At 50.6% G+C, this 26,441-nt stretch overlaps 12 protein-coding genes across 12 annotated transcripts; 7 read left to right on the top strand and 5 right to left on the bottom strand.

The window, feature by feature from the left end:
• Positions 1–73: 73 nt before the first annotated feature.
• Z518_10160 (uncharacterized protein) lies at positions 74–2,263 on the top strand (the record flags this gene model as incomplete). The annotated part of the gene is made up of 3 exons (XM_013412776.1): positions 74–167; positions 221–353; positions 403–2,263. 3 exons carry the CDS (start codon positions 74–76, stop codon positions 2,261–2,263), a joined length of 2,088 nt encoding a protein of 695 aa, XP_013268230.1.
• A 4,857-nt stretch (positions 2,264–7,120) lies between these two features.
• Positions 7,121–9,136, top strand: Z518_10161 (uncharacterized protein; the record flags this gene model as incomplete). Its single annotated transcript, XM_013412777.1, has 6 exons — positions 7,121–7,160; positions 7,218–7,346; positions 7,406–7,434; positions 7,500–7,870; positions 7,929–8,055; positions 8,114–9,136. 6 exons carry the CDS (start codon positions 7,121–7,123, stop codon positions 9,134–9,136), a joined length of 1,719 nt encoding a protein of 572 aa, XP_013268231.1.
• A 1,030-nt stretch (positions 9,137–10,166) lies between these two features.
• Z518_10162 (uncharacterized protein) lies at positions 10,167–10,961 on the top strand (the record flags this gene model as incomplete). The annotated part of the gene is made up of 1 exon (XM_013412778.1): positions 10,167–10,961. One exon carries the CDS (start codon positions 10,167–10,169, stop codon positions 10,959–10,961), a length of 795 nt encoding a protein of 264 aa, XP_013268232.1.
• Positions 10,962–11,709: 748 nt separating this feature from the next.
• Positions 11,710–12,365, bottom strand: Z518_10163 (uncharacterized protein; the record flags this gene model as incomplete). Its single annotated transcript, XM_013412779.1, has 2 exons — positions 11,710–12,128; positions 12,239–12,365. The coding sequence occupies 2 exons, from the start codon at positions 12,363–12,365 to the stop codon at positions 11,710–11,712; spliced, it is 546 nt and encodes a 181-aa protein (XP_013268233.1).
• A 634-nt stretch (positions 12,366–12,999) lies between these two features.
• Positions 13,000–15,246, bottom strand: Z518_10164 (uncharacterized protein; the record flags this gene model as incomplete). Its single annotated transcript, XM_013412780.1, has 2 exons — positions 13,000–14,743; positions 14,804–15,246. 2 exons carry the CDS (start codon positions 15,244–15,246, stop codon positions 13,000–13,002), a joined length of 2,187 nt encoding a protein of 728 aa, XP_013268234.1.
• A 456-nt stretch (positions 15,247–15,702) lies between these two features.
• On the bottom strand, positions 15,703–16,611 carry Z518_10165 (uncharacterized protein; the record flags this gene model as incomplete). The annotated part of the gene is made up of 1 exon (XM_013412781.1): positions 15,703–16,611. One exon carries the CDS (start codon positions 16,609–16,611, stop codon positions 15,703–15,705), a length of 909 nt encoding a protein of 302 aa, XP_013268235.1.
• A 304-nt stretch (positions 16,612–16,915) lies between these two features.
• Z518_10166 (uncharacterized protein) lies at positions 16,916–18,808 on the top strand (the record flags this gene model as incomplete). The annotated part of the gene is made up of 1 exon (XM_013412782.1): positions 16,916–18,808. One exon carries the CDS (start codon positions 16,916–16,918, stop codon positions 18,806–18,808), a length of 1,893 nt encoding a protein of 630 aa, XP_013268236.1.
• A 1,219-nt stretch (positions 18,809–20,027) lies between these two features.
• On the top strand, positions 20,028–20,446 carry Z518_10167 (uncharacterized protein; the record flags this gene model as incomplete). Its single annotated transcript, XM_013412783.1, has 2 exons — positions 20,028–20,363; positions 20,408–20,446. The coding sequence occupies 2 exons, from the start codon at positions 20,028–20,030 to the stop codon at positions 20,444–20,446; spliced, it is 375 nt and encodes a 124-aa protein (XP_013268237.1).
• A 364-nt stretch (positions 20,447–20,810) lies between these two features.
• Z518_10168 (uncharacterized protein) lies at positions 20,811–22,591 on the bottom strand (the record flags this gene model as incomplete). Its single annotated transcript, XM_013412784.1, has 5 exons — positions 20,811–21,168; positions 21,223–21,392; positions 21,453–21,987; positions 22,050–22,323; positions 22,384–22,591. 5 exons carry the CDS (start codon positions 22,589–22,591, stop codon positions 20,811–20,813), a joined length of 1,545 nt encoding a protein of 514 aa, XP_013268238.1.
• A 624-nt stretch (positions 22,592–23,215) lies between these two features.
• Positions 23,216–24,328, top strand: Z518_10169 (uncharacterized protein; the record flags this gene model as incomplete). Its single annotated transcript, XM_013412785.1, has 1 exon — positions 23,216–24,328. One exon carries the CDS (start codon positions 23,216–23,218, stop codon positions 24,326–24,328), a length of 1,113 nt encoding a protein of 370 aa, XP_013268239.1.
• Positions 24,329–24,574: 246 nt separating this feature from the next.
• Z518_10170 (uncharacterized protein) lies at positions 24,575–25,081 on the bottom strand (the record flags this gene model as incomplete). Its single annotated transcript, XM_013412786.1, has 3 exons — positions 24,575–24,644; positions 24,699–24,856; positions 24,923–25,081. The coding sequence occupies 3 exons, from the start codon at positions 25,079–25,081 to the stop codon at positions 24,575–24,577; spliced, it is 387 nt and encodes a 128-aa protein (XP_013268240.1).
• Positions 25,082–25,411: 330 nt separating this feature from the next.
• Positions 25,412–26,428, top strand: Z518_10171 (uncharacterized protein; the record flags this gene model as incomplete). Its single annotated transcript, XM_013412787.1, has 1 exon — positions 25,412–26,428. One exon carries the CDS (start codon positions 25,412–25,414, stop codon positions 26,426–26,428), a length of 1,017 nt encoding a protein of 338 aa, XP_013268241.1.
• Positions 26,429–26,441: the final 13 nt, after the last annotated feature.

The raw sequence follows: 26,441 nt of genomic DNA on the forward strand, positions 1-26,441 counted from the left end.
CGACCTGACTGCCCTCGTGAATTGAGGAATTCTCTCGCATTTGAGACCGAATTGGACGTTGAGATACTTCTTTATGACCGGCAATAAACGACCACGCTTAGAGGATCGCCGTGCATCGCTGGAGCACCAGAGTGATCCGGCCGCAAAACCACGGCTGACTCGAGCCTGTATGAAAATGGCTCATACAAACCGTCGCAAAGCTGACTTCTGCTCTTCATAGGCGCCGAATGCAAGAGGCAAAAGATAAAATGTGAAGTTCAACCAGGGCAAACCTCTTGCAACAAATGTCTCAGAAGTGGCATCGAATGTGTCGCTTACAATTTTGCGCAGAAGTTCGTGGACGAAGATGCGAGGTGGCCAATCCCTTTCCGGTGCTTTCATTCCATTCTGACCTTGCACTAGCTGGAAAGCACAAGCGACGTCGACCATCGAGCAGTTGAGATCGGCAGTGCAACGCTTGCTGCAGCACAACAATTTGCCGGAGCTTTCACGATTTGGCCCTGTGCTGTCACCTATTCGGCCGATATCGACGACGTCAAATGGCTCGAACAAAGTCTCGCCAGGTAATTTTCTTTCCGAAGGCCCGTCCGTGGCCATCAGCGAGGACGATTCAGAGTTGATCCCACTGCCGATGAATAATCTCTATACTTTGACGGAACCTCGGAATTCTCGCCTGATTCGCGTCGATCCGGCCGATGCCAATGGTCCAGACTTCATCAGTAGAGGGGTGGTGTCGACGGCGGAAGCCGAATACCTGTTTAGTCACTATCGAGATCATATCAATCCTCTTCTTTGGGACGGTGTGCTATGCCCCCACCGATCTTTGCATGACGCAAGGCGAGCTTCCACTCTGCTGGTCGCTACAGTGCTCACAGTTGCGGCTCTGCAGACCTCTGGAAGGGAGAAAATATTGCATGCCGTTCACGACGCCTTCGTTTCGCTGATGAGGGGTTCGTGTCTTCTGCGCAGTCAAAGCCTGGACGACATTCGGGGCTTGTGCATCGGCGCATTCTACCTGACAAGCCTCAGTTGGGCATTATGTAGTCGAGCTGTACGCGTCGCAACGGAGATGAACCTTCACAAATCATCACTACAACTTCGTGGAGGATCGCCCGAAGCATACGAGCGTGTGCGCTTGTGGTACGTGCTCTACGTCTGCGATCATCAGTTCGCGTTGGCATATGGTCGACCACCCATGATGCACGATGATGCCGCCATCAGGAATGTCGATAAATTCCTATCGAACGACTTATCAACAAACGGCGACCGAAAATTGATCGCGCAAGTCAACCTCTTCCGTATCTTGGCCGATGCGTATTTCATGTACGGATGTGACGCGGATCTGGAGCTCGAAGAAAAGGACTTTCAAAGACTTCGCTCGTTCAACGTCTCCATTGATCAGTGGCGTCTAGCATATCAATTGAGATCCTCGGACACGCCTCTCTATCGCACCTATCCATCCAAGGAAATCGTGCTGTACTATCACTTCGCCCGGTTCCAACTCAATTCAATGTCGCTTCGAGGCATCTCTGCACACAACGCCCCGGAGAAAGTGTCGTACGCTGATTTGAGTTTCGATCGTCGCGAAGCCGCTAATATTGCCATTGAGGCCGCCAGAGGCACCTTGAAGTTGATCGTTGAAGAGCCAGACCTCTGCATGGCTCTGGTTGGAATGCCGATATTCGCCCATGCCATGATCGCTGTATGTGCATCATTCTTGCTCAAGCTGGCAGTGGTTTTCGGCACGCCAGCAACGCGTCTGACACCGCTCGATCACAAGATTGTCGTCTCCCGAGACCTGACCAGGTTGGGGCTTACTTTTCATGCCGAGGACGCTCTCTCGCTGGTTCAGGATCTTACCCGGGTCCTTAGCGCCATGGCAGACAAAGCGAGTCATCGACACGTTGCAAGACACGTCGTCACTGGCTTGAAAGAAGTCCTGCAGAGATTTACGCGAGTGGATGGCGGTCCTAACTTTGTATATTCACGATCGGGCAACAATCAACCTATATCCACGACATACCATCCTTACCCAACGCTGTCGTACAGCAACTCTACTAATCCCGCAACACGACGAAATTCGTCTAGCAATCTTGACTTGGAAACTGGCGCTACCAGCAGCCAAGTTGAGAGGAGCACCAATTTCGACCCTGTTAGTCACAACCTCAACCAGGATCCCTTCGACCTCATGGGTGACCTTGACTGGCGCTTCAACGACAGCGTTCTCTGGGGATTAAATAATGATGAACCATATGCATTTTAACCAGAGATGATTTATGATAGGGTAGCAAGCGTTCCGACAGTGTTCCAGGGGACTACGCCTTCTTCACCAATGGGCACGACATGCACGGCACCCTTCCACATCTTCTTCTCCCTTCTCGACGCCTGCATCATGCGACAACCACTCGATCTCTCTGAGAGGTATTCTGACCACATTACGGTCAATATCAACGTCATCTAGCATGGCTGAAAGTTCCAGAATACAGTCGAGATGTTACAACATCAAATAAACTTTGAACTCAGTCCACGAAACTGGTCAGATAATATTATGGGATACATCACACAATATCCTTGTCTCATGCTCGTGAGATTCTTCTCACGCATTCGCGCCAGAGGCGAGGGAAAAACCCTGTCATGGCTTGTTGGGCCCCTCAACAAGAAGCCGAAGTCAAGAAGGGAAAAGAGGTGACCATAGAAGTTGAGGAATGCGATCGAAATCAAGGGGCTCTGATCACAGCTTTTTGTGATATCTTCAATCGTTGTCGGGGTTAAATGCAGGCAGCAAACCACATTACGTGGCAGGCTGCCATCGAGCAACTACAAAACCGCGGTCAGAGCCACACGCCCTCAAAGGGCCGCGGTCCACTTCCTTGTGCGAAAAAGGGAGTTGAGGATGAGTTAGACCAGCGACGCTCACCCGCTAGAACGGGAAGGGGGAATCACAATTCTAAGAATCTGGGAAGTAATTATTGGGTTATCATTGTCACAGAACGCACAGAGGAGGACACGCCCATACCTCTCTTTATGGAGACGACACATACCCCGGTCGACATCCCGGCTGTACAATATCAGAGCGAAGACGTGAGTTTCCACAGTGGAAGAGCCATGCGAGGCGGACAGTGCGTTATTATTGCCGCGTTTACTCGAGGTCTGTGAGACGCGATGACCATATCCCCAGGTTTCTAGGCTCTCCCCAACTGATCCGCACGAAAATCCTGACCTCTGTAGATGGACATGACGATGCCATCTCAACCCGAGGAGAATTAACAAAGTGCGTACATTTTTAGAGCACCGTCCGAGATCTAGGTCGTAATGACCGGGCTTGAAGTGGTATCCTTGAAAGCACTAGAGAACCTGTACGTATTGGTCCATTCGATCTTCTGGATCACCATCGCCGGAGGGGGGCAGCTATTGGAATCGCCCTGGCTCCCGTGTCTCAGGATCCATACATAGGTTTGGACGTATGCTGGTATAGCTTGCGGTGTGTCCAGGGCGGGAGTTATGTTTCTCATTTGCTTCTGGAACTTGGTCAAAAGTGAAGTCCCAGCGGTGCTTCTGCTGCAAGGTCGGCTAGTGGAAGCTGTGATGCTTTGTATCAAAAGGTGCAGAGACGGGCGGTAACCATGATGTGAGGACCATTACGATCCCTTCCCTCCGTTTCTCTGGAGCACGTCTCTGCAAATGATCTCAGAACTTTCTTCGAACGTTGGTTCAACTTATTCTTCACGAATGCCCACTCTTTCTCGGGTCCAGGTAATGTATCTAATTTCTTGACTCTGTAGAATGGGAATATCTAAACGAGTGAGCTGCAGACGAGACCCCAGATCCGCTCATGCGTTCGAAACGTGAGATGCTACATGTAGAAGCTCAACATGGGCGTATATTGACCATTTTCCATCAAGAGTCCGAAGTTTTCTCCGAGCCACACACTGCACTAGAAGAGAATGTCGACCACAAGGACCAGCGGAGGTCCTTTTTTCCCAAAATCCCAGGGGGAAAAATATCCATCTCCTATCGTTGCTCACGGGTCTTGGGAGGGTTCGGGTCGAAGCTTATCTGCGCCTACCTAACAATATTGTCGTGGCTGCCGTCAGGGATGCAACAAATCAACTAGGGCATCTTCGGCTTTCTCGATTATAGTCAACATTGATAGTTCTTTAGAGACGGACGCTGCTCGAGCGATAGAAGAGCTCTGTTGAACAGGAGCCAGGGCCCCGTTATAGGAAAAGGGGTTACCATTCCTATTCAGGATATGGGGTAGGAATAGGAGTGGCAATCTGGCAGGACCAGCTGCCAAACACTCAACAACAATCAATGTAGACCCACTGATCGTTTGACATAAGCCGACCTGGGTCTCTACCTGTGGGTTGGGCTAGCAGTTGGCAGAAGGTGCGGCACTGGAATCTGTCTCCGCAATCTGTCTCTGCGGTATTGGAAGCTTGTTTGGTTGGGGTTACACTCCTGGGAGATTTCGCGTGGTTTGGAGCGAAAGATCACAGATTTCTGTCGGTTTTTGCACGCTTCAGCCAATTATTTACCGGTGGAAGAAGAAAAGAAGTTTAGCTAGACAGGGCCGAGCGTGCTCTGGGGGAATTGCATATGTTTGGCTCTTTGAGCTATCCGATCCTGGGATCTGCTTTGTTATCCGAGGGTCCTGAACTCCATACTACGATTCCCCTGGTTTCCTCCTTTGCCCCCGTGGGTTCCATCGCGTCCTCTCTTTGGTGGCTATTGCCGATCAGTCGAGGAGTAATAAATTTTTGATGGTTACCAGTTTCGGATGGTGCAGCACTGCGCATCTGTAGGAGGGCTCAAGGGGGCTCCTAGCATGCCCTCGTCCACAGCTTAAGAATCAGATCCATGAAAGCTATGGAAACCTCTGGGCTGAGGCTGCAGTTATTGGCCCGGACCTACAGAGCACGGGGCGGGCGGGGTACCGGTTCAGTGTCAACTAGCATGACATCATAGTCAGAGTGTCGGTTATTGCACAGGCAACAATTCGCCTCAATCAGTGAGGCATGTTTGGCGCCATCTCGAGATATGAAATACGAAAGCCAAAAGAGACGCATGGACGGAAGTGGGTATTTAGAGGAATAAGTGACGGAGATCTCCCATTGATAGTCAGGCTGATGGGCCGTATCGGCGAGGTCGGATCATGTCTTTGACCGAGGCACAGCAGAGCCCCCTATTCATTATCATCTTTCCAATCGTGCTCTCTCTCTCTCTCTCTAGATTCACGACCTTCCGAAACATGAGTTGCTCGTCAATGACAATAACCTTCTCTGTCATGGCTAGGTCACAACGGTGGCGGCAATTACCAATGACGACGAACCTTCTTGCCAGCATAATTTAAGGTCCTCTGGCCAAAACTGGTATGGTTAACGGTGTCCTTTAAAGTTTTCGATTCCTAGTGTTGAGCCCACGCCGTGCCGAGCAAGACGTGACATGCGCAGCAGTATCTCTTTTTGGCTCCGTTGATGTCTACTTCTTGAAGGAGAAGAAGGGATGGCCCAGCTATGCTTTCATCCGGAGTCGATTTCGCCCCAGCGGATTGCCCACACACTTTCAGTTTATATAGCAGCCTAGCGTGAGAATACTCCTCCTGTCACCTAGAGTAGCTATCCCGGACCTGATTCCGGTGGACAGCATATTGATGGTGATTACTATACGAATCTCTCCAAACTCTATTACTGGGGTTGATCTCGGCAAGCAGTTCTGAGAATTCCGACTGGACCACCAGCGAAAGCTGGCGGGCTCACATATTTCCGCTGTGCCTTGGCATAAGCCCCGAAGAGAGCTTCAGTGAGGGCAAATTGTTTCGTTATCGAGTCTTTGGGCATATGCGGGCGGAGTCAGTGTGATCTAGTCTCGTGCCTGTCATCTATGATCAAAGATGACCACGCCTCATCACCCTCTTGCAATCACAGTATTTTCTCCTCCCAAAGTGCCTGAGCGGTTATTGCGGATCCCTCCATGATGGGATACTATCCTAGAAAGTGCTGAGGACTGAATGCAATTCGTTACTTGGACCTGGGAGCCTAAAGAAAAGCTTGTCACCTCCGAGGAAGAAACTTGACCGCATAAGACTTACACACGCCCCTCCAGGACTCGCGCGGACTTTCGACATCAAAAACAGAGCTTCGGGAAACCACCACACAGGTAATGGGGTAGACCAGTACAAGCAACTGGGTGCCATTGAGCAATGGCTCTAGAACGGCAACGGAAAGCAGATACTGGGAGGCAATCACGCCACGGTCCGCATTACTAGTTGTTTCATTCGTCTCGGCGTGGATATTGGCTTAGCACGAATCCTTCCTAGGCATGCTAATCGAGAAGGGTAGTGAACATGCCCCAAGTATGAAATTGCAGACATGACCTGTTCATCGTTGAGCAAAGCCCCTTTTCCACGAAAGAATGCGGCGGTAAACGTGCCAAACATGAGGCAGAAGAACTATCCGCGTTACCGAACAACTAGAAAGAAGGCCGCATGTACGTGGTGTAACATACACGCCATCAGCGTGCGTTTGGCCCCACACTCGTTCCTAGCTCGTGGCTCCTGTGCTGGCTGTCTTACCTTGAGCACATTGCATCCTAGAGACCTCGTTATCTGGAGGTCATTAGGTTTGCGCAATTTTCCCAACCGATCAGAACACATGGTCTGTACGGCATCACAACGTAATGCCAACGTCTCTGGAGTGAGCAAAATGACGATCCTTGTCCAGGAGGAAAGGCCTTTCCCGTTAAGTTCAATACATATCTAGTACCTGTTACTAGTACTTCTATCTTTACTCGAACACCCATGACTCGGCTGGATGCTTGTCATTGCTTTAGATGGCGCAGGTGTAGAGTAAGAGTTCGGTCCAATACAGCATGATTCCCGTAGTAGTGCTATTCATACAGGCATGTTCATCCACTCCAAAAATCAACACGGCTGTGATTCTGGCCAAGACGACAAGAAGTGTGCCTGTAAAACGGCCCCATGAAAGTTTGGTATCGTACTCGTGTTCCTCACCAGCCCCGACATCGGAAGAGCTCTAAGGCTTTGGTATATTATTATCTTATCTGATCCCCAAGGGCTCGAATACTGAAACGAAGATTGATTCTCGTACAGCGCAACACTATGACTTCATCTAGTATTGACGTCGCCGTCATTGGCTTAGGTACGTGTGCTGTTCTCCCCGTTGCCTCGAAATTGTCCAGTTCTTACCTCGTGACAGGAGCTTTGGGGCTTGTCGCGCTTAAGAATTTGAGGGAGGAGGGATTCAATGCGACCGGATTTGAAAGGAATACATATGTGGGCGGTCTGTGGCAGTTTACAGAGGCCAAGCAAACATCTGTCCTGGAGTGTCAGCAACCCCCTTTCCTTCTTGGGACCGTCGATGTCATGCGCTCACACTCGTTGAAGCTACCATTGTGAACATCTCGAAAGAGAGGGTAAGTTCTTAAGGCGCATGGCGCCGATAGGATCCTACTGAACGACAACCAGGGCTGCTTCACAGACTTTCCTTTTCCAAAAGGCAAGCATTGTTGCGGTCGATCACTTGTTCAATCCTCCCTGTTGGACTAACCTCCTCCTAGAAACAAACTCCTATGCCTCTGCGGCCGACGTCCAGAAGTACCTCGCCGATTACATGGCTCATTTTCAACTTCAGCCTCACGTGCAACTAGGTGTGAACGTGTTGAGTGTGACCAGAGACGAACAAAATCACAAATGGGTCCTGAACGTTACACGCAACCACAACGACAGCAATCTTCTCACGTTCGACAAAGTTATTGTCGCCACTGGCACCAATCATACGCCGGTAGTACCAACTCTGAAAGGCCAAGAGTTGTTCCATGGGCAAATTTTACATTCTCGCGACTTCAAAAGGTTAGGTTTTTTTTGGGACGTACAGTTATGGGGCAATGAATTGATTCAGATTCACTAGGCCGTCAGATTACAAGGACAAGAGAGTGATGGTCGTGAGCATAGGCAATTCGGCGGCGGACACGTCCACATCACTGGTAGGGATTGCCAAAAAAATTTTCCTGTCTCACCGGCATGGCGCGTACATCGTATGTCCTGAAAACGGAGCCCGAAATTGATCATCAGAACTCATCATATCTGTCTTAGTTACCCAGGTCGCAGCTCAACGGGCAGCCGTTCGATCACGGTATCACGTACCGGAAAACGATGATGTCACTCGCGATGCAGAGATACGCCCCGCGACTATTCGAAATCATGAGCAACAAGATGCTCCAGAACCTCCAGAACGCGTCGTTCAAACTAAAGCCCGAATGGGCCATCAATCCTGCACCATCTCTCGTTCATAACGTGCCGACCGTGACAGATACTCTGATACCAGCTTTGGAGAAGGATGAGATCGAGTCTGTTGAGATGGCGAAAGAAATTACTGGCAATGGCACGGTGGAATTAGCAGATGGGAAGGTCGTCGAGGTCGACACCATCATATGGTGCACTGGTTATCACGTTGACTACAGCGTCGTTGGTGAGTTTGATCCAATACTCGATACAAGGCACACAGATGTGTCAGATGGAGCTTTCGAGAGAGTGCCTCCACCAACGACTCCGGCGGCCCAACCAAAGAAGTTCGACCCACCGGTCCCGAGACTCTACCAAAATCTACTCTCCCTCACCCACCCTGATTCGCTGGCGTTCCTGGGCACAGCGGCGATTCCGTCGGCGGCATTCCAAATATACGACCTCGCAACCATGGCTATTGCGCAATTGTGGAAGCCAGACCCTTCTTCGCCGTCGCTTCCATCGCGTCCCGAAATGATCACGTGGGTTCGCGACCACCTCGCCTGGGCGAACGCCATCTTGGCTCGAGGGTCCTTCAACACTCGCATGGTCCGGGCGCCGGACTGGAACGATTGGCTCAATGAGACATCAGGTTCCAGAGTGAATGAGTATTTGGGTTACGGGCTTCAGGGGTGGGCGTTCTGGCTACAGGACAGAAAGTTTTGCAACTTGCTTATGGATGGGATTTACAGTCCACATGTCTACCGATTGTTTGACAGCTACGGCAGACGGAAAGCATGGGCTGGTGCTAGGGAGGCAATCATCAGCGTCAACGAAGAAGCCGAACGAACCCTGAAAGAGCTCCTGCAACGCAAAAAGAACGAGCTTCGATGAAGAAAACGGTGGGTGTGGAAAATGGACCAGTGCCAGCGTTGCCGAGAGTGAGATAAACAGATATTATCGCCTGCCAGTGTTCTGGGAATGCCTGGAATGCCATATTATGTAGGATGAAAGTGTTTTCGCCGTATACGTCGCAGTTGGGAGCTTTTGGAGTCGGAGGAGCTGTTACCAGTCCTGCATGGACCATGCTAAGTTGATGTCTTTTAAGGTTTTGACTGGCCGTGCAGTTTATTGATCGCCCACGAGTTATCTTGCCCAGCATTGAATGCACCGCACCTCACCAACAGAGAAAGGAATCCAGGACGGCATGCATGATAACGATCGTCCTCGAATCTAGATGAAGCGGTGATGGCATTCGTACGATACGACCACTTTGCTCTGTGACAGTGGCAAAGCTCGCTATTGTGCATTTCCACAAGGCCCTTTGAGGATACGGAGGAGACAATCCGCTCCCATCACATCCAGTCTAAGCCTCTCACTATGCATAATCTAGAAGCAAGAGTGTAAATTCTGATTGGTCAATCAGTAACAGATACCCTCGAACTTTTAATATCGCCATCCTCCAGGACTCGACAACGATAAAGTCTTGCAGCACTGCTTTTGCAATAAGCCTCGGATTGAACCGACAGGGTCCTGTCAGACGGTCCCAGCCATCAGTCACCCATTGTTGTCGATACTCTTAACACATTTGATACACGAAACGAGGACCACGTGAAGTTTCAGTATAACTTCTTCATTCACAAGGACAATCGGCCACGATATTGTCTTACCATGCCCGCGGTCGCAGTGCCCAACGGCCATTCTGCTGCTACTGGTAGGGCAATTGATCCTCCTCTGTTTGATATTTCCCAAGAATCCCCGGAGCTAGGGCGAGGGATCGTTGACGCTGCCGCGAAATGGGGATTTTTATGGATAGAAGCGTCTCCAGCGTCCACCGAGGCTATGTCGGCACGGGCAAATGGCTCCAGCCTATTCCGGCGACGTTCCAGAAGGAGGATGGTGCCCTGCGTGATTTTCTCGTTAGATGCCGAAGCATGTCAATGCCCCTGTTTCGGCTTCTCGCGCTCGGTCTCTCCATCCGCGACGTCGACTAGATAGCCCGAACCCTCGCAAAGCGCCGAACACATTGCGGTTTTTGTACTATCCCACACTCCTACCGGACACGGACTACGTTCCCGAAGTGGACATTCGAGCAGGCGCACATTCCGACTACGGAAGCATTGCCCTGCTTTTCACAAGACCGGACCAGCCCGGCCTGGAAATCTTGGGACCCGACCGATCTTGGGCGAGCGTGCCGGTATTTCCGCCGGACTACCACTCCAAGACGTTCCCGCCGGTGGTCGTGAATATTGGTGACTTGTTGAGCTACTGGACCAATGGGCTGCTGAAATCGACCATTCATCGTGTGGTCTCGACCTCCACTGGCACGAATGATCATCCCGCTTCTGAAAGCGGCGTGGCTCTGGCCAGCAGTGCTCCACACCTTGGCAATGCGAAAGATGCCAATGGTCTAGGTGCGGATCGATTCTCGATCGCAGTCTTCGTTCAACCTCACGAGGATACGGAGTTGGTTCCTATGCCATCGCCACTTGTGGAGAAGAGAGCGGGAAATATGAAAGCAAAGAAGGTAGGCCACGGTGGTGGTATTCTCGATGCCGAGTGTATGAGGACTTTGACAGCGGGTGACTATTTGAGCAGGAGATTACAGGCCACATATGGCAATGTTTACGAAAGGGAGAAAAGGGCCGCAAAGAAGGTGCTGAGAGGGGTATGGGCATGCAGGACTGCAAAGGGAAAACAGAGATCTAGGATGAAATGATTACTCCCCTTAGGAAAGACGAAAATTAATGACCGTGTCCCGGAATGCTGGGTTGAAGTAAAATCTTGATTGTGGGCCAAAATACGAGTACTATCAGCGACCCATATGTCTAGTCTGATGGCCCGATGAAAAAATCCATTTGCAAATCCTTTTGACTACGTGGCCGAGGGCCAGGAACGAAAATCAATCAAAACAACGAACGCTCAGGAATTTTCCCACGCTATGGCGAATTAATGCTCATCCCCCAGATACAGTCGAGCTAGAGCGAGACAGAAGCCAACGACTTTATGTAGTATACAGATGAGTTAATGATTGAGTATATTTGGCAGGAAAATGCTGGCAAGTGAGGGTTGGGATGTAGGAGTCGATATCTTGATGGGTCTTGAGCAGCCAGGGCAACCACAAAGAAGGTATTGGGTTAGCAAGGAAGGAATCAAATGGAAATGGAAAAACTTGTTGGGTTGTCGAAGACGTTTCCTGGATGGTGGCAGGGATTTCTCCGAGAATCTCGAGGAAACTTTGATGAAGGTGAAAGAGCAGGTGGAACTTGATGTGTCTGGCTTGTTAACGAGCGATGAAGAATAGAGAGAGAGAAAGAATGCCTCTGATGAGGACGACTACTTATAATGTCTTATGATAGGGTCTTCCTTTTTATACTAGCACTCTTCACCTAGCAGCCTCATTGAATCCGAGTCGTACCGCTGGAAAGACAATGCAACGGTCCTCGCACCAAGTGTGAACACACAGCTCAATCGCTCTTGAAGTAATTAACAGCCAACACGGAATCGAGTCCAGCTTTCTTCTCCCATTCATCCAAACTGCACCTCATTCGATTCCAATTCGACAGCTTCTTGCCGCCTGGAGGAGCGTATTTCTTCCCGTCGAACTGAGAGGGCTGCTCGTAAAGAAAGAATATGTATCGATGTGGTGCACTACCCGGTGGTGGACCGGGACTAATGTAATTGGCGACAAAGGGCTCAGCGGACTTGAGAAATAGCGAGTTTTTGTCGACTTTGAAGTCCGGTTGAATCCAGTGGAGGATCGGACCTAGGACGTCCAAGGAAGGAAATGGTGCGTCGATGTCGAGGCCGACAACCATGTAGGTTTTCGAGCTGTCAAGACTTAGATTCAAGCTCTTGAACGAGAGTTCTGGGGGAGGTTGAGCGTCTGCAGATAAAGGTTCATTTAGTTTGTGTCAATTCAACGTCTGGCCTTTTTCTGAAAGTCCCCATGCCTTCCTTAGTGGGTGGCTTGAACTGAGATGTTGACTGACTGACCGACCTCGGGGATGTAGTCTCCTGGTTGTGGATTGTGTTTGCCAATGCCAATCGTTAAGCCTAGGATTTTCGAAGGATCGTTTTTGATCAGTATTAAGTTTTGCTGGATGCTCCGATTAACGGGCATGATCTGAAGTATCCTGGATGCTGATTTCAGAGAAGCGCTGTCATTCCAGGATGGAGGTCCTAGAGAGTTAAGATTTGAGGCAAAGAATGTCAAGCACCGCAGTCTTAAAGCTCGGATTTAAGAAGATTCCCGACATCAGGATACCAGATTTCCGGAAATAGTTCGACTTCTATAGATCACTCAATATGATTTTCAAACCGGTGCGAAAGCTGGAGATATGTTTGGTGACCGAACTAATCTCTGATGAAAGTTCTTTTCATTTTTTCAAGAGACCCACTAGCTGTATCTCAAGTCCATGTTGATATGGAATTGGAACCACAATTTCGAGGTGCAAGAAGCCCTTGATAAAGCATGTCGGCAGAATAACTCACCAACAGGACTCGGAATCATTTGAAAAGCACAAAGACCGACAGTTCAAATACCTAGGGTCGGGCGGATAAATTTCTCCGGTCCGGATTTCGTATATGGCTGGAGTTGAGTTGATCACGCCACGGTGTCTCGCTTCGTATGCAACTAGTCGAAGGCCCCGTCAAGGTCGAAGCAAAGATCGAGTATTTCCCCAAAACCTCAACGATTGGTCATAGCAGTGGTAGGGTGCGGCATCTCGATGAGGAAATGCGATTCTCGTCTGAATTCAACTTTTTCCACTTGAGGAGGATTGCTGGCGGACATGAGGTGGAGCATTGATAAATCCATATTGAGGTCCGCGAGTGTGCACCGGTAGTTCGGGAGACATTTGCTCGGGTCGCTTAACATCTTTGGAAATGTCCTTCAAAGGTGGTCTCGGGGGTATGGTAGGATCATTTTCTAGTGCTTCCCGAAAGTGTTGCTTGAGTTTTTGGTGGGCTTTGCGTTCATTGTCCAGCAATCTTTCCAGTTCTGACATCCTCTCCTGTGCAAGTTCTTGTTCGCGTCTTGTTTCAAAGAACCACCGCTGAAATTTTCGCTCTGATGATGCTCGTAGTCTTTGAAGCTCGACCACTGCATGGAAGAGGTTCGCTCCGGCAGCGGATAGGTCTGTAATCTGTCGAGCCATTTGCTGATAAGAGGGATAATATGGTGTCTTGTCGGTATCAACAGTGTTGGTATTCTCTTGGAGCTTTCTTAACCAGTATGAAGTGAGGCCTTCCCAGTGGGCCGAGAGGGTTTCCCACCGTTCAAAAGCATGAGGGAATGTCGAATTTCCAGAAGCTTTTGCCGGCTGGGGGGAAGGGGGAACTTGATCTGTTGGCTGAGGCGAGATGGATGTTGGGGGGGTCGCTCGGGGTTCTGTGGGCGATGCTGGCTTTGAGAAGTTTTGTGTCTTTCCATTTCGTGCCTCGAAGGCCTCGGCGATTCGAATAGGGGTTGCATTACGAATGTCGGGGCGTTCATTCCGGCCTTGACCTGGTACCGGCGTCACCAGAGGAGATGCAGAGTGCGCACTCGGAGGAGTAGGAGGAGTCGAGGTGCTCTTTTGCTGGGATGACTTGTCCCGGCCGAGCTCTCCGTCACTGTCACTTTCCAACAAGTCTTGATCGGACTCAGAGTCTGTCGGTTCTTCCGTGCAGCATTGTCCGAACAATTCGCTCTTTTGCGCGGCCAATATACCTTCGTACAGCTCTGCCGCTGACGGTCTGTTGACAAGGTCGACTTCCAACATGCGAGGGATCCATTCAAACAGTTCGCCTTCCGGGCGAGGATTGTGCCAGCCTTGAAGCAGCTGACACCAGCCAAGAGCAGCATCGAGATTTGCATGAATGTAATGCGTCATTTTTCCATGACTCTTGAGGTACGTTTCGAACTCCTCCAAGGTCTTGTTGTATAATACGGTCATCAACTCGAGATATACGATTCCCAGCGACCAAATATCCGAGGCACGGTGAAAACTCCCCTCGAGCACTTCCGGACTGGCATATCGAACCGTTCGTGCATCCTGTCGATTCGCCTCTGTCATGCTCTGGTTTGATTCGGAGAAGTCGTATGAAGTCCCAAAGTCGGTGAGGATGAGTTTTTCATCCTTGACCAAGAAATTGTCCAACTTGATGTCTTTGTGCAGTATCTTTTCTTTATCGTGTAACATGAACATGACTTTCGCCATGCATCCGAAATATGAACATATTGTGGCGCGAAATCGGACGGACTTCGTATCACTCAAGAGTAAGAATGCCTTGAGTGAACAATCGGCCACAGGTTCAAGTAAAAGAACGAAGAATTTCCTGTCGGTATAGGTACCACGAATGCAGATGAGGTGCTCGTGGTTTTGCATTTTCGTCAAGGCTCGGAGCTCCTTTTCAAAACGTCGTTGGGCGTCTCGAGGAAATCGCTTGCGTGCGATTCTCTTTCGAGCATAAACTTTACCGGTCATCTTGCTGGTGACCTTATCGACCACGGTGTTCCTGTTGGACAAGATGCCTTGCTTAGCTGGATCGCCCACGGCATGATGCTGGGGCACTCACATGTCGCTGCCTTTCCCGAGCTTCGATTTACCTAGCTCAAACAGTACGTCGCCGTCCGCTAATCTGCAGTGATCTCCGTGCTCTAACCCCAAAATCTTACTCTGGCACACACTTTGCCATTCGATAAACTCTTGAGCCTCGAAGAAAGTCAGAAGCGGTAGGGCAGATCGATTCGAGTATGGGATGCACGTGTCGTTCAGCCCATGACCAATGAACATATCCATCAAGTTGAGTTTGTTTATCTGGAATAATATAAAATAAGTCCTTGGTCGACGGGTCCAGTCCGGGGAAAATCCCATCTTCCTCATCTGGTTGGAGATTTGTTGGAATACCGCGTCATCCAACGGCGAATTGTCGACTCTCCAACCGGGATGTTGGCACAACTCGGCGAGCATGTCATGTCGCTGCTGATCATCAGTCACAACCTCGAGAGAAGACTCCATCTTTGTGATGGCCATGCTTTTCCGGATGATTTCTTGAAGCAGAAGGGAACCATCATCCTCGAGCTGGCGAAAATGAGAGCAGATGAGGCTGGAATTGACGCTTGTCCAGCACAGCCATTGTGTCGCCAAGAGGAGTTAAATTGGCACCCAGTTCACCCTCCTTTGGGGAGAGGATGGTGCTGCCCTTATGCTCACGTTCGGCTCGCCTGAGCCGGGTGAGCGGCACCCGGGACTCACCCGTCACAGGGGCCGAATTCCTCGCGCCGGCGGATAGTGGGATGCCGACGGTCCCCACTGAATCCAGAAGGTTGAACCTTTTTTCATTCTATCACCCACTGGGATGTCTGATACTACATAACGCCGTTGTTACTAGCTCATGCCGCCCATATCACCCGCACTAGTCCATACAACCCGTACCAGCTAACGCCATCCATGCCACCTCCCTGCCTTGTGCCTTTACCAGATTCTGGCCGCCAAAGTTGAAAGCTCTTGCGCAGTAAATATGATGTCATTTTCTGGCGGTACAGGTGGGCGGAGAAATATTTTCGCAAATTCCAGAGTCAATGGCGCTCCAGTGACAGTGTTCGGGTCAATAGCAATCACCTGTATTTGCGTTGGAACCTGCGGTGAAGGTTGAGGGTTGTTGAGGGTAGAGAACGCTCTAGTGTTTAGCCGCGTTCCAGCTACTACTGAAGCGAGCTCCCACTTTTCGATATGTAGTATTGATTGCGCCGGCTTTATCGAGATGACAATGACAGTCTTCACGTCACCCCGGGACCCCGTAAGCCACCATTTTGCATCTAATCTAAGACGACGCAGCGATTCGGATAGTCCAGCCTCGAAAACGATCGTTGGCCAGTCGGCTTCATTTGGTCGGAAGGAGTAAGGTTTAAAAGCTGAGTCGGCCTCTTTAGAGGAGCGACGACCATGAATCCGAGTTGCACCAACAGGCCAAAACTCGTCATCAATTCCCATTAGGGCGAGTTTCCGGTTCACTTTACCAGTTAATGATAAGTGTGCCGCTTCGTGCTTCGCAGTAGGGAATTTAACTATTAACAGATTTTCATCCGTGTAATGAGTCATCCGAGTATGAATACTCATTTTTTCAAGTGTACGGTCTATCTTAGTAAGGTCGTCTGTGCTGACATGCGTAAACACAAGATATTGTTGAGTTGAGTCCCCCTTTTGTAACTCATCGCATTGCGACTGAACGATTTTTCGTAAATTCAGAATTGTTTTGAATGGCAACGGACGAATATCCTCTAGTCCTGCCGTGGGTGAGATGTCTTCCGATCCCTTCACGAGTGAGGTCTCTTCGGGCGATGTGGGGATAGTCGTATTACTGGCAGATGATGATTTCGACATCGGGATGGAAGTATAGCCATGATCGCTTAAACCTCTAAAACTGGTAGCCACTGTTGTCGTCGACTTCCCAGGTATAGAGAGGTACAGCGGTACGAGGAAGCGAGGTGTAGAGACTGGAAGTTGTAGGATAGAAGCCGCAGTGGAATAGGTCAGAACATGGCTGCGTGTGGGGTGGCGCCCACGTGACCTGGCTGACAATTTACCTCATCTTGGCCTCGACACGGACTGAGGGGGGGGTTTGCCTTGCGACAAGCACGTTCGGCGCGCATGGAAGCGAGGGCACAAACCCCAAGTCGAGGAGCTCATGGCTGAGGCCCTGAGTGCGGCGAGCGGTGTCGCTGGACTCATCTCATTGTCGGTACAATTGTTTGATGGATGCGTGAAAGGCTTCGTCTTGTTGTCAGCCGCGCAGGGCCTTGGCAGTCGTGCCGAAGTGTTCAACTGCCAGCTCGAATGGGAACATTACCACCTCCATCGCTGGGCCTCTGTCGTCGGTCTCTTCAAAGAGCCGCCGGAGTTGAACGTCCCAAACCTACCTCTGGCGGAACGGACCCTTCGAACCCTCGAACAGATCCTGACGAATGCCGAGCAGTTACGTACTCACTATGACCTCACGATCGATGTGACAGATGAAGAGCTCAAGAGCATACAAAGTCCCAAACGCTTGTTCGGAGGAATTTTGAACTCGGCTGCCCATACCTTTGTCAGCGATACAGCTAAGGTCTACCAGCGGCGGGTATCATCATGGAAAAAGCTGAAGTGGGCCGCCGTCGACCAGCAAAAGCTGGCCAGCTTGATACAAGACATCCACTTCTTCAATGAACAGCTGCGCAGCACTCTCCATCGGGTCGAAGAGAGCCAGTACCGAGGGGCTAGCAGCGACACATTACGATCAATCATCACCCAGACCAATGACGAAAAGCTGTTGCAAGTGGTGGCGAACAAGTTGAGCTCGTTTGATGCTGCCGTCCAGGCTTCAGCCCGACTCAAACAACGCGGATTATTATTGGAGGTGTGGCAGGAGCAAGACCAGAACGATGATGGTGACACTAGTACCCTGGTCGCCCGAACAGATGGGATTATGCCCCGATCTTCGCCGACGTCCTCCAACCAGACTATGAAGAGAAAGGTCTTGCCAGTGAAACGGGCTCCTCGCTCTAGCTGTTTGCTTGATTTCAAGCTTTTACGGAGGACCGAAGACAAAACCAATATCGGTGTCATCCGTGAGATGGCAATATTTGACCAAGCTCAAGTCATCCTCGAATGGAAGGGCCTGCCTGAGCACCTCGAAAAGCGACTGAAGCACCGCGTTGAAGCTGTCGCCGATTTCCTCTCTGGAGTGAACGATCCCACATTCCACTCGCTGACTTGTCTGGGATATGTGAAGGAACCCAAGACGTCGAATTATGCTTACGTTTTCCAACCTCCCTTAAAGGAGTCGTTCTCCACGAAGACTCTAGCAGATCTGCTTCAGGGCGATATCGTGTTACCCAGCATCAATCAGCGCCTCACACTGGCTGCGACCCTCTTTGAGACAGTTCTTCAATTCCACACGGCTGGCTGGCTCCACAAATCTATCCGTTCAGACAATATTTTGTTCTTCCAGCCAGCTGATCGACCTTGGACGGGAACGCACTCTCTCCCTGATGCGTACCTTGGAGGTTACGACTTCGCCAGGAGCGATAACATCCTCGAGACAACCGAGCCTCCTGTCGGTCATGAACCGGCGCGATTATATCGACATCCCCTCTCATTGACTCGTGAGCGTATGGCTTACTGTAAAGCCTTCGATCTTTACAGCCTAGGATGTGTTCTTCTTGAAGTCGGGTTGTGGCGTCCGATGTTGGTAATGCTGGCCGATTGGACGCAGCAGAAACCATCAGGTAAAAATGATTATTGTCTTCCGCCTCGCTCGGTGATCGTGGACCCTAGCACCGTCTCCAACTGGCACTTGATCTTGGAAGAGAAAGAATCCTTCCTCACAAGCACACAATCTGGCTGTATCGCCGATGAACTCCGATTCTGCATGGGGGATCGTTACAGTCGCATTGTCTCGGATTGTCTGAGTGAGGCCTCTAAGCTAATAACCGAGGGTGATGAAGAGGAAGAAGAGCAGGATGACAGTGGACGCGAGTCGTCGCTCGACATCCAGATTGCCAGCTTGCGGGCTCTAAGGTCGATGCTTGAGCATGTGTGAAGTATGGAATGAACTGACAGCACGGCAATATAGGGTCGTAGGGATGACTTCTCCCAGAATGTAAAGGGCCAGCATGGGTTGACCGCGAATCGACTGGTGGAGGTGGAGAGACCCACAAAAGTCCATTTCATGCCATGATTGAAGTTCGTGGACGACTTCGCTCGCCATTTATCTCTCGGTCGAGGCACGTTATCAGGGTTAGTATCAGTATCGATGACATATTTGCCTCAAGCATGCATGGGCCACGTTACTACAACACTAAGCATTATAATCAAGAAGGTTGTACACAGGATACACTGTGGTATCGGAGAGTTGTCGTTCGAAGGACTACAGGGGGAGTCGAGGGTCTATATACCTACCTATATCCTTATGCCGTACGACGAACTAATCACGGAGCCTTGGTCCCAAATTCACAAGCATACAACCGCCCGCCTACCGGCATTCCAGCCTCCACCTACCCAGTCTCTTCTGGGATCCTCTCATCTCGGAGCTCTCGCTATCCAAGAATCCCCTAAGACACAGGCTAACTGAGGCACACATCCGGTTCTTGCTAGTCTGGCAGTTCCCAGGTCCCAGGTCCACTCTCCATTACCAGTTCTAGGGAAGTGCCGTCGATAGTGTAGAGACTTGATGTCTTCATCAACCAGAGCGCCTGCATAGACACTATATCAAGCGCGAATCCGAATCCCTTAAGATCACAGCCACAGCCACATCTACTCGCTCCCGTATTGTGGTTGAAGACATTCTACGAACGAGCACAGGGTCGACTTCTGGACAACCTTGACCACCTCTTCCACAATGGGATCGCCTTTGGAGACGGGCTCGAGACCTCCAGCTCCACACTTGACGCGGAGGATTACATTCGTCTTCTCAATGTCACCGCTCGACTGCGTTAGCGATGGACAAGCCGGGCTCGCGATAAACCCATTTGCTTTGCAGGATTACTGGGCCGGCCCGTGGGCGACGTGTTAAGTTTGTCCGCCGTGGAAAGGGTGAAGAAACTGCTGCTCACACAAGAAAGCATCCTAGACAGTATTATTTTAGCCGACCTACCCCGGATCCAGGCTGATGGATGTCGATGGATACCAGCAACGTTTCTTGGCCGCGGGTCGTGTGTAAGTATGCAATCCGGTGGTGGTAAAGGAATCCCAAATCCTTCGAGTCTATGCGTCAATCTCCCGGGTCTTTTCATAGACCTTGGAGAGGGGACTATCTCGGAATGCGTCGTTGGCAGCCTGTCCACAACGTTGTTATCGAAGCTGATCATGGTCAAACTCAATCGTTTCATGCCGTCGGCAACACTTCGGAAACCGTGTTCAACTGGAGTTATCATGTCAATGAAAAAGTTAGTATTGTTTTACAAGAGCCGTTGGACAATGAAGGAGTGGTGAGAGGTGTTCTTGTGCGCAGGAAAGAGCTCCAAGCTGATATTTCCTTCTACCAGGTTGAGTATGCTGTCCAAGTTACTGGCACTGATTCCAGCCTGGTGAGAGATCTCATGTTCGAGAATGAGTTCGTTGCGTATAAGGCCGAATATCGGGAACCCTTGCGCTTGGTATGTGGGTTGGACGTGAACCTGAACCGTCGTCGGAAATATAGCGTATCCTGGCGTCCCGGCGCCACGAGGGCACCTCTTGAAACCCAAAGCATTAAATGGTCAGCCGTGCTCAGAACCGTGTACAGAACTGGCAGCTTGAGGGCGATGTTCAATCCTGTTTATCCGACGTAACTGCTGTTAACTTAAGCTGTTCTCGAGAACCTGCAGTAACAGCCCCGATGTCTTGCAAGCAGCGGTCGGCAAATTCCGGCCCTTCATATGTCTCCCTGAGCTTTTTGTGTCGGGGATAATTGAGATATAGTTGACCTCCCTCTCTAATCGGGTTGTTTCCTATTTAATCCTATTACCATTTACCGCCACTCCAGCATGTTACTGGTGAGTAGTCCAATGTCCTTGTATCATTCCAACGTCGGTCTGGATGCAAATTGCAAGTCGTTCATCCAATTATTTGCCCACCTCATACCCCTTTTCCTCTCCCTCAATCTCCCTATCAATAGCGACTCCCATTCCACCTTGCGCGCCACCAGCTCCGATCATGGTCGCCGAGCTCGTGGTATCCACGATGGTACTTTTGCTCGTGTTTGTAACACGCTTGAGGACCAAAGGGAGCAGGACCAAGAGTGATCCCGCCGTGAGACCCCAGTAAGACCCAAACATAGTGGTATATGGTTTCTTGCTTTCGTCGAGGCTGGATACGATGGCTTGGCCCATCGCACCAAATACTTTATAAAAGGCTCCGTACATGCTAAGTACCAAGGGATCATTTGAAAGGGTTCCCATGATCCAGTACGCGTAGCATTGCCTATCACCCGTGTCAGTCCGGCTTTCTCCTCGCCGTGGTCTCGAGGCGTCTTACCATGCACCATCTAACATGCCATAGAAAAAATACAAGGCTATGTAGCCACCTGCGTCACTGTCTGTGACATCGAGAACTTTCCCCACGGGATGATCTCGACTGGATTCGCGAAGGGGGAAAATTCCACCAATCAAGATAGCATTGAACAAAACAAACATGATGACCCAGCCCTGAAAATCACTGGTTAGGTCCCATTTTTTTTCCCTGGATTGTGGGATAGTGTGGCTTACCAGGAGAGCTCTAGTTCGCCTCTTGAAATATTTAATGTCAAGGAAAAGACCTAGGAGTCCCGCCGCCGCCATTTGGGCGAAATTGTACCATATGGAGTTGAAAGATCTTGTCCGAACATTAAAGAAGTATGCGTTGTAATCATTACTCTGATATACGATATACCAGAGTCCAGCGAACGAGTATGGGAAAAATAGGATGATCCACGGCTCGACCTGGACAGACTTGACAACATTTTTCAACTCCTGGAGCAATGATGCGTGCTGGACCACGTAGACCTTTGTTCCGTCATCACGGACAACTTTGCTGGGGTGTACCAGACACATGGCAAGAACGCTGCCGCCGAGCATCAAGATAAAGAGCGCAATATACGTGCCGTCATTGACACTACCGGCCTCGGTATTGGACCAATTCTGGGCGGTTGGTACAATGCTACCAATGACGGCACCCATACTCCAGATTGTCCAGAAGAGACTGATATAACGACCCTTCTGGTCTTCAGTGGGGTACGACATCAACATTGTTCCTTCGGCAGTCCTGAAGCCATCGTTGTCAGCAGCCATCTTCCCCGAAGGGGAGACCGATGGAAAGTTCCATACCAAAGAAATGCTGCAGAAAACCCGCATGCAGCGCCGGCAAAGAGGACGAAGCCACTGTTTTGAGTGTGGTTGTAGCACCAAAAGGATGCGGCGTACAAGGCATAGCCTACGGCTCCAATGGCGAGAGTGATTTTGGGTCCCAGATAATTACAAATAGAGCCAGAGAGAAGAGCAAGTCCAGCGAAGACCGCGTAGAGAACGATATTGGCTTGGTCAGAAAGTGTTGGATCTAGCTGACCAGCGCCACCAAGAGATGCGAGGACGTTGAACATGCCTACAAATGGAGATCAGCATCGAATTTGGTGGAACAGTGAACCGTGATGGAGTCCTTTACCAACAACAAGGAAGCAGACAAAGGCGATAATGATGGTTTGGGCAAGAGGTGATCGGTATGCTGGTAATTTGATGGGACCAATTTTGCAACCTTTGGCAACTTGGCCCATAGCCGCGTTGGACGGAGACCCGACTTCGACGTCTGCCACGGATTTTGTGTCTCGAGGTTGAGAGCCCTCCCTTGACCTGGGAACGGTGTCGTCGTGCATTGTGACTTCAGGACACCTGGTGCCGTTCAATGGGGAGTATTGAGGGGAACCTGTTGCTCAATATTGAACAACGATCGGCTTCATGTCTTATATCCACATGTTTTCGTTTACCGCTCGAAGGGCTCCCCAGACATGGAGATACTTCATCAACCTGGCACACTCCCGCACAGTCAAGCATGATTATGCATCTATGTCTTGGGGATAACAAGGGAGGACCCCACGCAACAGTGAATATCTTGTTAGTTTATCATGGTGGATTCGTCAACGACGTGTCTCAGTGGGCCAGCAAATGATAAGGGAAGCGTACTATTGTTGAACCGAGATCCACATGCCCGTGCCAGGTATCCGCAGTGCTATGCCCGCGCATGCCCGCGAACGCATCTCTGTCCCGCACCAGTTTCACCTGCACATCAGAAATGTGACCGTTCGGAGCGAGTGTGGTGTGTTCTGGCCATCATCATCGGAATACATATCAGATGTGGGATGGCACGTGAATCGTGGATGTCTCAAATGAGGATGCCGGTTCATATGTCAACAAACATAGCAGGAAGGGGAAGTCGTGTGATTCCTGCCCCTTTTTCTTCGTCTTCATCTTTTATGAGCACACCCCCTTCCTCAACGACCATGTCTCTCGTTCGAGTCATCTTGTTGGGAGCCCATCATCCACACTTCTATATCCGAGCCCAGATCCTGCGGGAGAGAAAGGACGTCGAAATCATCGGGTTTTGGGAGGAAGAACGCACGCTCGCACAGAAAATCCAAAACCGCTTGGGAATCCGACGATTTGATTCCGAGCATGCGCTCGTGAGCACCCACTTCGACGTGGCATTTGTCCATCCCCTGGACCATGACAATCCGCGCCTGGCATTGTTCGCCGCATCTTCGGGAGCCAAGGGTCTCTTTCTAGAGAAGCCAGGCGCTACTCATCCAGAACACCTATTCAAACTGGCTGAAGATCTCAAGGAATGGCCAAATCTCGTTGTTGAGTGGGGCTGGGAGATGCACTATGCCGAGACGATGGATATGGTCCGCCATCTCGTCCGCCATGGGGCGCTGGGAGAGATCACTACTTCTCACTGGCATGGTGGGACTCCTTCCGGTGGTGGAATGGAGCTTTGGCAGCGGCAGGATGGGACGCTGGGAGGGTTTTTATACATGGATGGCAGCCACACGCTGGAGGCGATTGTGGATGTCTTCGGACTGCCGAAGAGCGTGTCCGCCAGTGTGAGGAAGCTGCCCAAGGGCCACAAGCACCCAATTGTGAGCTGCTTCTACGACATGCATGTAGAAAGACTGGAGCCACCGACGACAGCGTATTGCGTTGGAGAACTGCCGTACGAGGACATCGGGAGCGTCATCCTCGAATACGAGAGTCATAATGTCGTTGCTGATTTTACGGCCTGGGAACCCACGGATTGGTGCGTAGATTGGGGGATTGATATCTATGGCACCAATGGCACCTTCCATGGAGTGCTGAACCCCCCGAAGGGGCAGGTGAATCTCCGGTCGGGCAGGGGAGGTTTTGACAAGGGCCTTACACAGATGCCGACCGAGAAGGCGACGGGAGTCAGCAATCAGGAGGGCTACTACAGTCGACAGATTGACCTCTTCTTGCAAAGAGTGACTAAAGGAGTCCAGACGGAGTGTGCTGGGCTTGAGATACAGTTGAAGCTGATGAAGGTGTTGCAAGCCGTATATACGTCGGCCAGAGAACGCCGATTTATAGACGTCTCGTAGGCAAATCTAGAGTCCCGGCCTCGTTTTCGATATTTGAGTCCTGGCGATTTCCTCACACCATGTCTCATGCGATAAATGACTCTGGTGGTATCAAAGTCCATGCTTGGAAGATGATAACCACAATGTCCATTGTTCGCCCCGTCTTCAGATTGGTTGGTTCAGCCCCCCAAATTTGAGAGATTCGGCGAGAGCATGGAATGGTCCAACCATTGGCATACGAATGGCAGCTCTTCCCGCAGAACCCCCTTACTTTAGCACCGCGACACATTTAATCTCAACATCCGTGTTAAGAGGCAGGGTCTTTACCGCCACGCATCTGAATTGAAAGGTCAGCCTCCAAGCTCGGCCCGGCTTGAAACGGCTAACTTACGTTCTCGCCGGCTTCACTTCGCCCCAGTATTGGGTATATACCTCGTTCATCTTGGCGAAATCGCCCATATCAGCCAGGAAAACATTGACTTCGACCACGTGGTCCAGACTAGACCCGGAAGCTTGGAGAACGGCTCCCAGGTTTTTGATGCATTGATGCTGATAAAGGTCGGTCAGTCCTTTCCATGATGACCGATCCGATGGAAGCTTTGGAAGAAAACGAACCGTGTGAGCTTGGATATCTCCATCAATCAATTGCATGGTTTCGGCATCCATCGGAACACAGCCGGAACAGAAGACCAATCCATTCGCCACGATGGCCTGGCTGTAGATTCCCGGAAGGGCTTTTGGAGCCTTGTCAGTCACAACCGCCTTTTTCGACATCTTCGGTATGAAAATAATTTTCTTGCGACGATGATTTCGAAGTAGATGGAGAGGTAATTAGTGAAAGATGTCGATGGAAAACCTTGGAGAAATGTGTGTGTTCGGTAGATCATTCTCGCGGTGACCGCTAGCCCACTTTTCGTACGTGGGCACTCATCCGTCAAAGAGACGTGTTCCTCCTCTCCCCCACATAATCAGGACAAGTTTCGCTGACGATCGTCAATCCGGTGAGTTATATGAACTGGACCGTATTCCGAGGAAGCAAACTCTTTTCTTTTCTTTTTTTTTTTTTAATTTTTTAATTCCTCGGTTTGAAGACGAATCGTCACGATGTCACTCATACCTCAGCCTCCGTATCCGTTGCACGAGTCGGTCAAGGATAAACTGCATCCAGAATACGTCAAGTTTTATAATGAACATCTTCTCAATGCGCCGCAAGTCCATTATCAACCGGTTTCAGCGTCTCGGGTGGGAGGCAAGATCATTGCCGGTGGTGGTGATCCATTACCCGTTGGCAAAACTCACGACCTCTCGCTGAAGAGGCAAGAGACCGAAGGCCCCGATGTGAGGATTAGATGCTTCATTCCCGAAGGAGAACCCCCGCCGGATGGCTGGCCTGTGATGATATATTACCACGGAGGCGGCTGGGTGTTAGGGACGATCGACACTGAGAATACCGTCGGGACGAACATGTGCGCTCGAGCCAAATATGTTGTGATCATGACCGATTACCGCCTGGCACCGGAAAATCCATGGCCAGCAGCAGTCCGTGATTCCTGGGAAACGGTGCTCTGGGTCTTTGGCTCAGGGAAATCGTTCCTATCTCTTAATCTCTCCAAGGTTGCCATTGGCGGATCCTCTGCCGGAGGAAACCTGGCAGCCATCATGACGCACAAGGCCCTTTCATATCCCAACATCGCATTTTCACTGCAACTGTTGGCGGTCCCCGTCACAGATAATACGGCGACAGTGGCTTCAAACCCCACGTATAAGAGCAGTGAATTCGTCCCGGCTCTTCCTGCGGAGAAAATGCTTTGGTTTCGACGACATTATCTTCCACTCGAGAAAGACTGGTCCAATCCAGAAGCATCACCCATTTTCTATCCTCCGGAAAATTTTCCCCAGCTTCCTCCGGCGGTTGTTTTGGTCGGAGAGCTTGATGTGTTGAGGCACGAAGGAGAAGAGTATGCGCGGAAGCTTAGACGTGCTGGTGTTCCGGCGGAGGTGCACGTAATGGAGGGAATGCCTCATCCATTTTTGGCCATGGACGGAGTGCTCGAGGCAGGCCGGACCGCCATTACGATTCTGTGCCAGAGTCTGGAAAAAGCTGTGACTGGGGCCCAGTAGCATACCCCGAGGG

The sequence above is a fragment of the Rhinocladiella mackenziei genome (assembly GCF_000835555.1).
Source record: "Rhinocladiella mackenziei CBS 650.93 unplaced genomic scaffold supercont1.8, whole genome shotgun sequence".
Classification (NCBI taxonomy): domain Eukaryota; kingdom Fungi; phylum Ascomycota; class Eurotiomycetes; order Chaetothyriales; family Herpotrichiellaceae; genus Rhinocladiella; species Rhinocladiella mackenziei.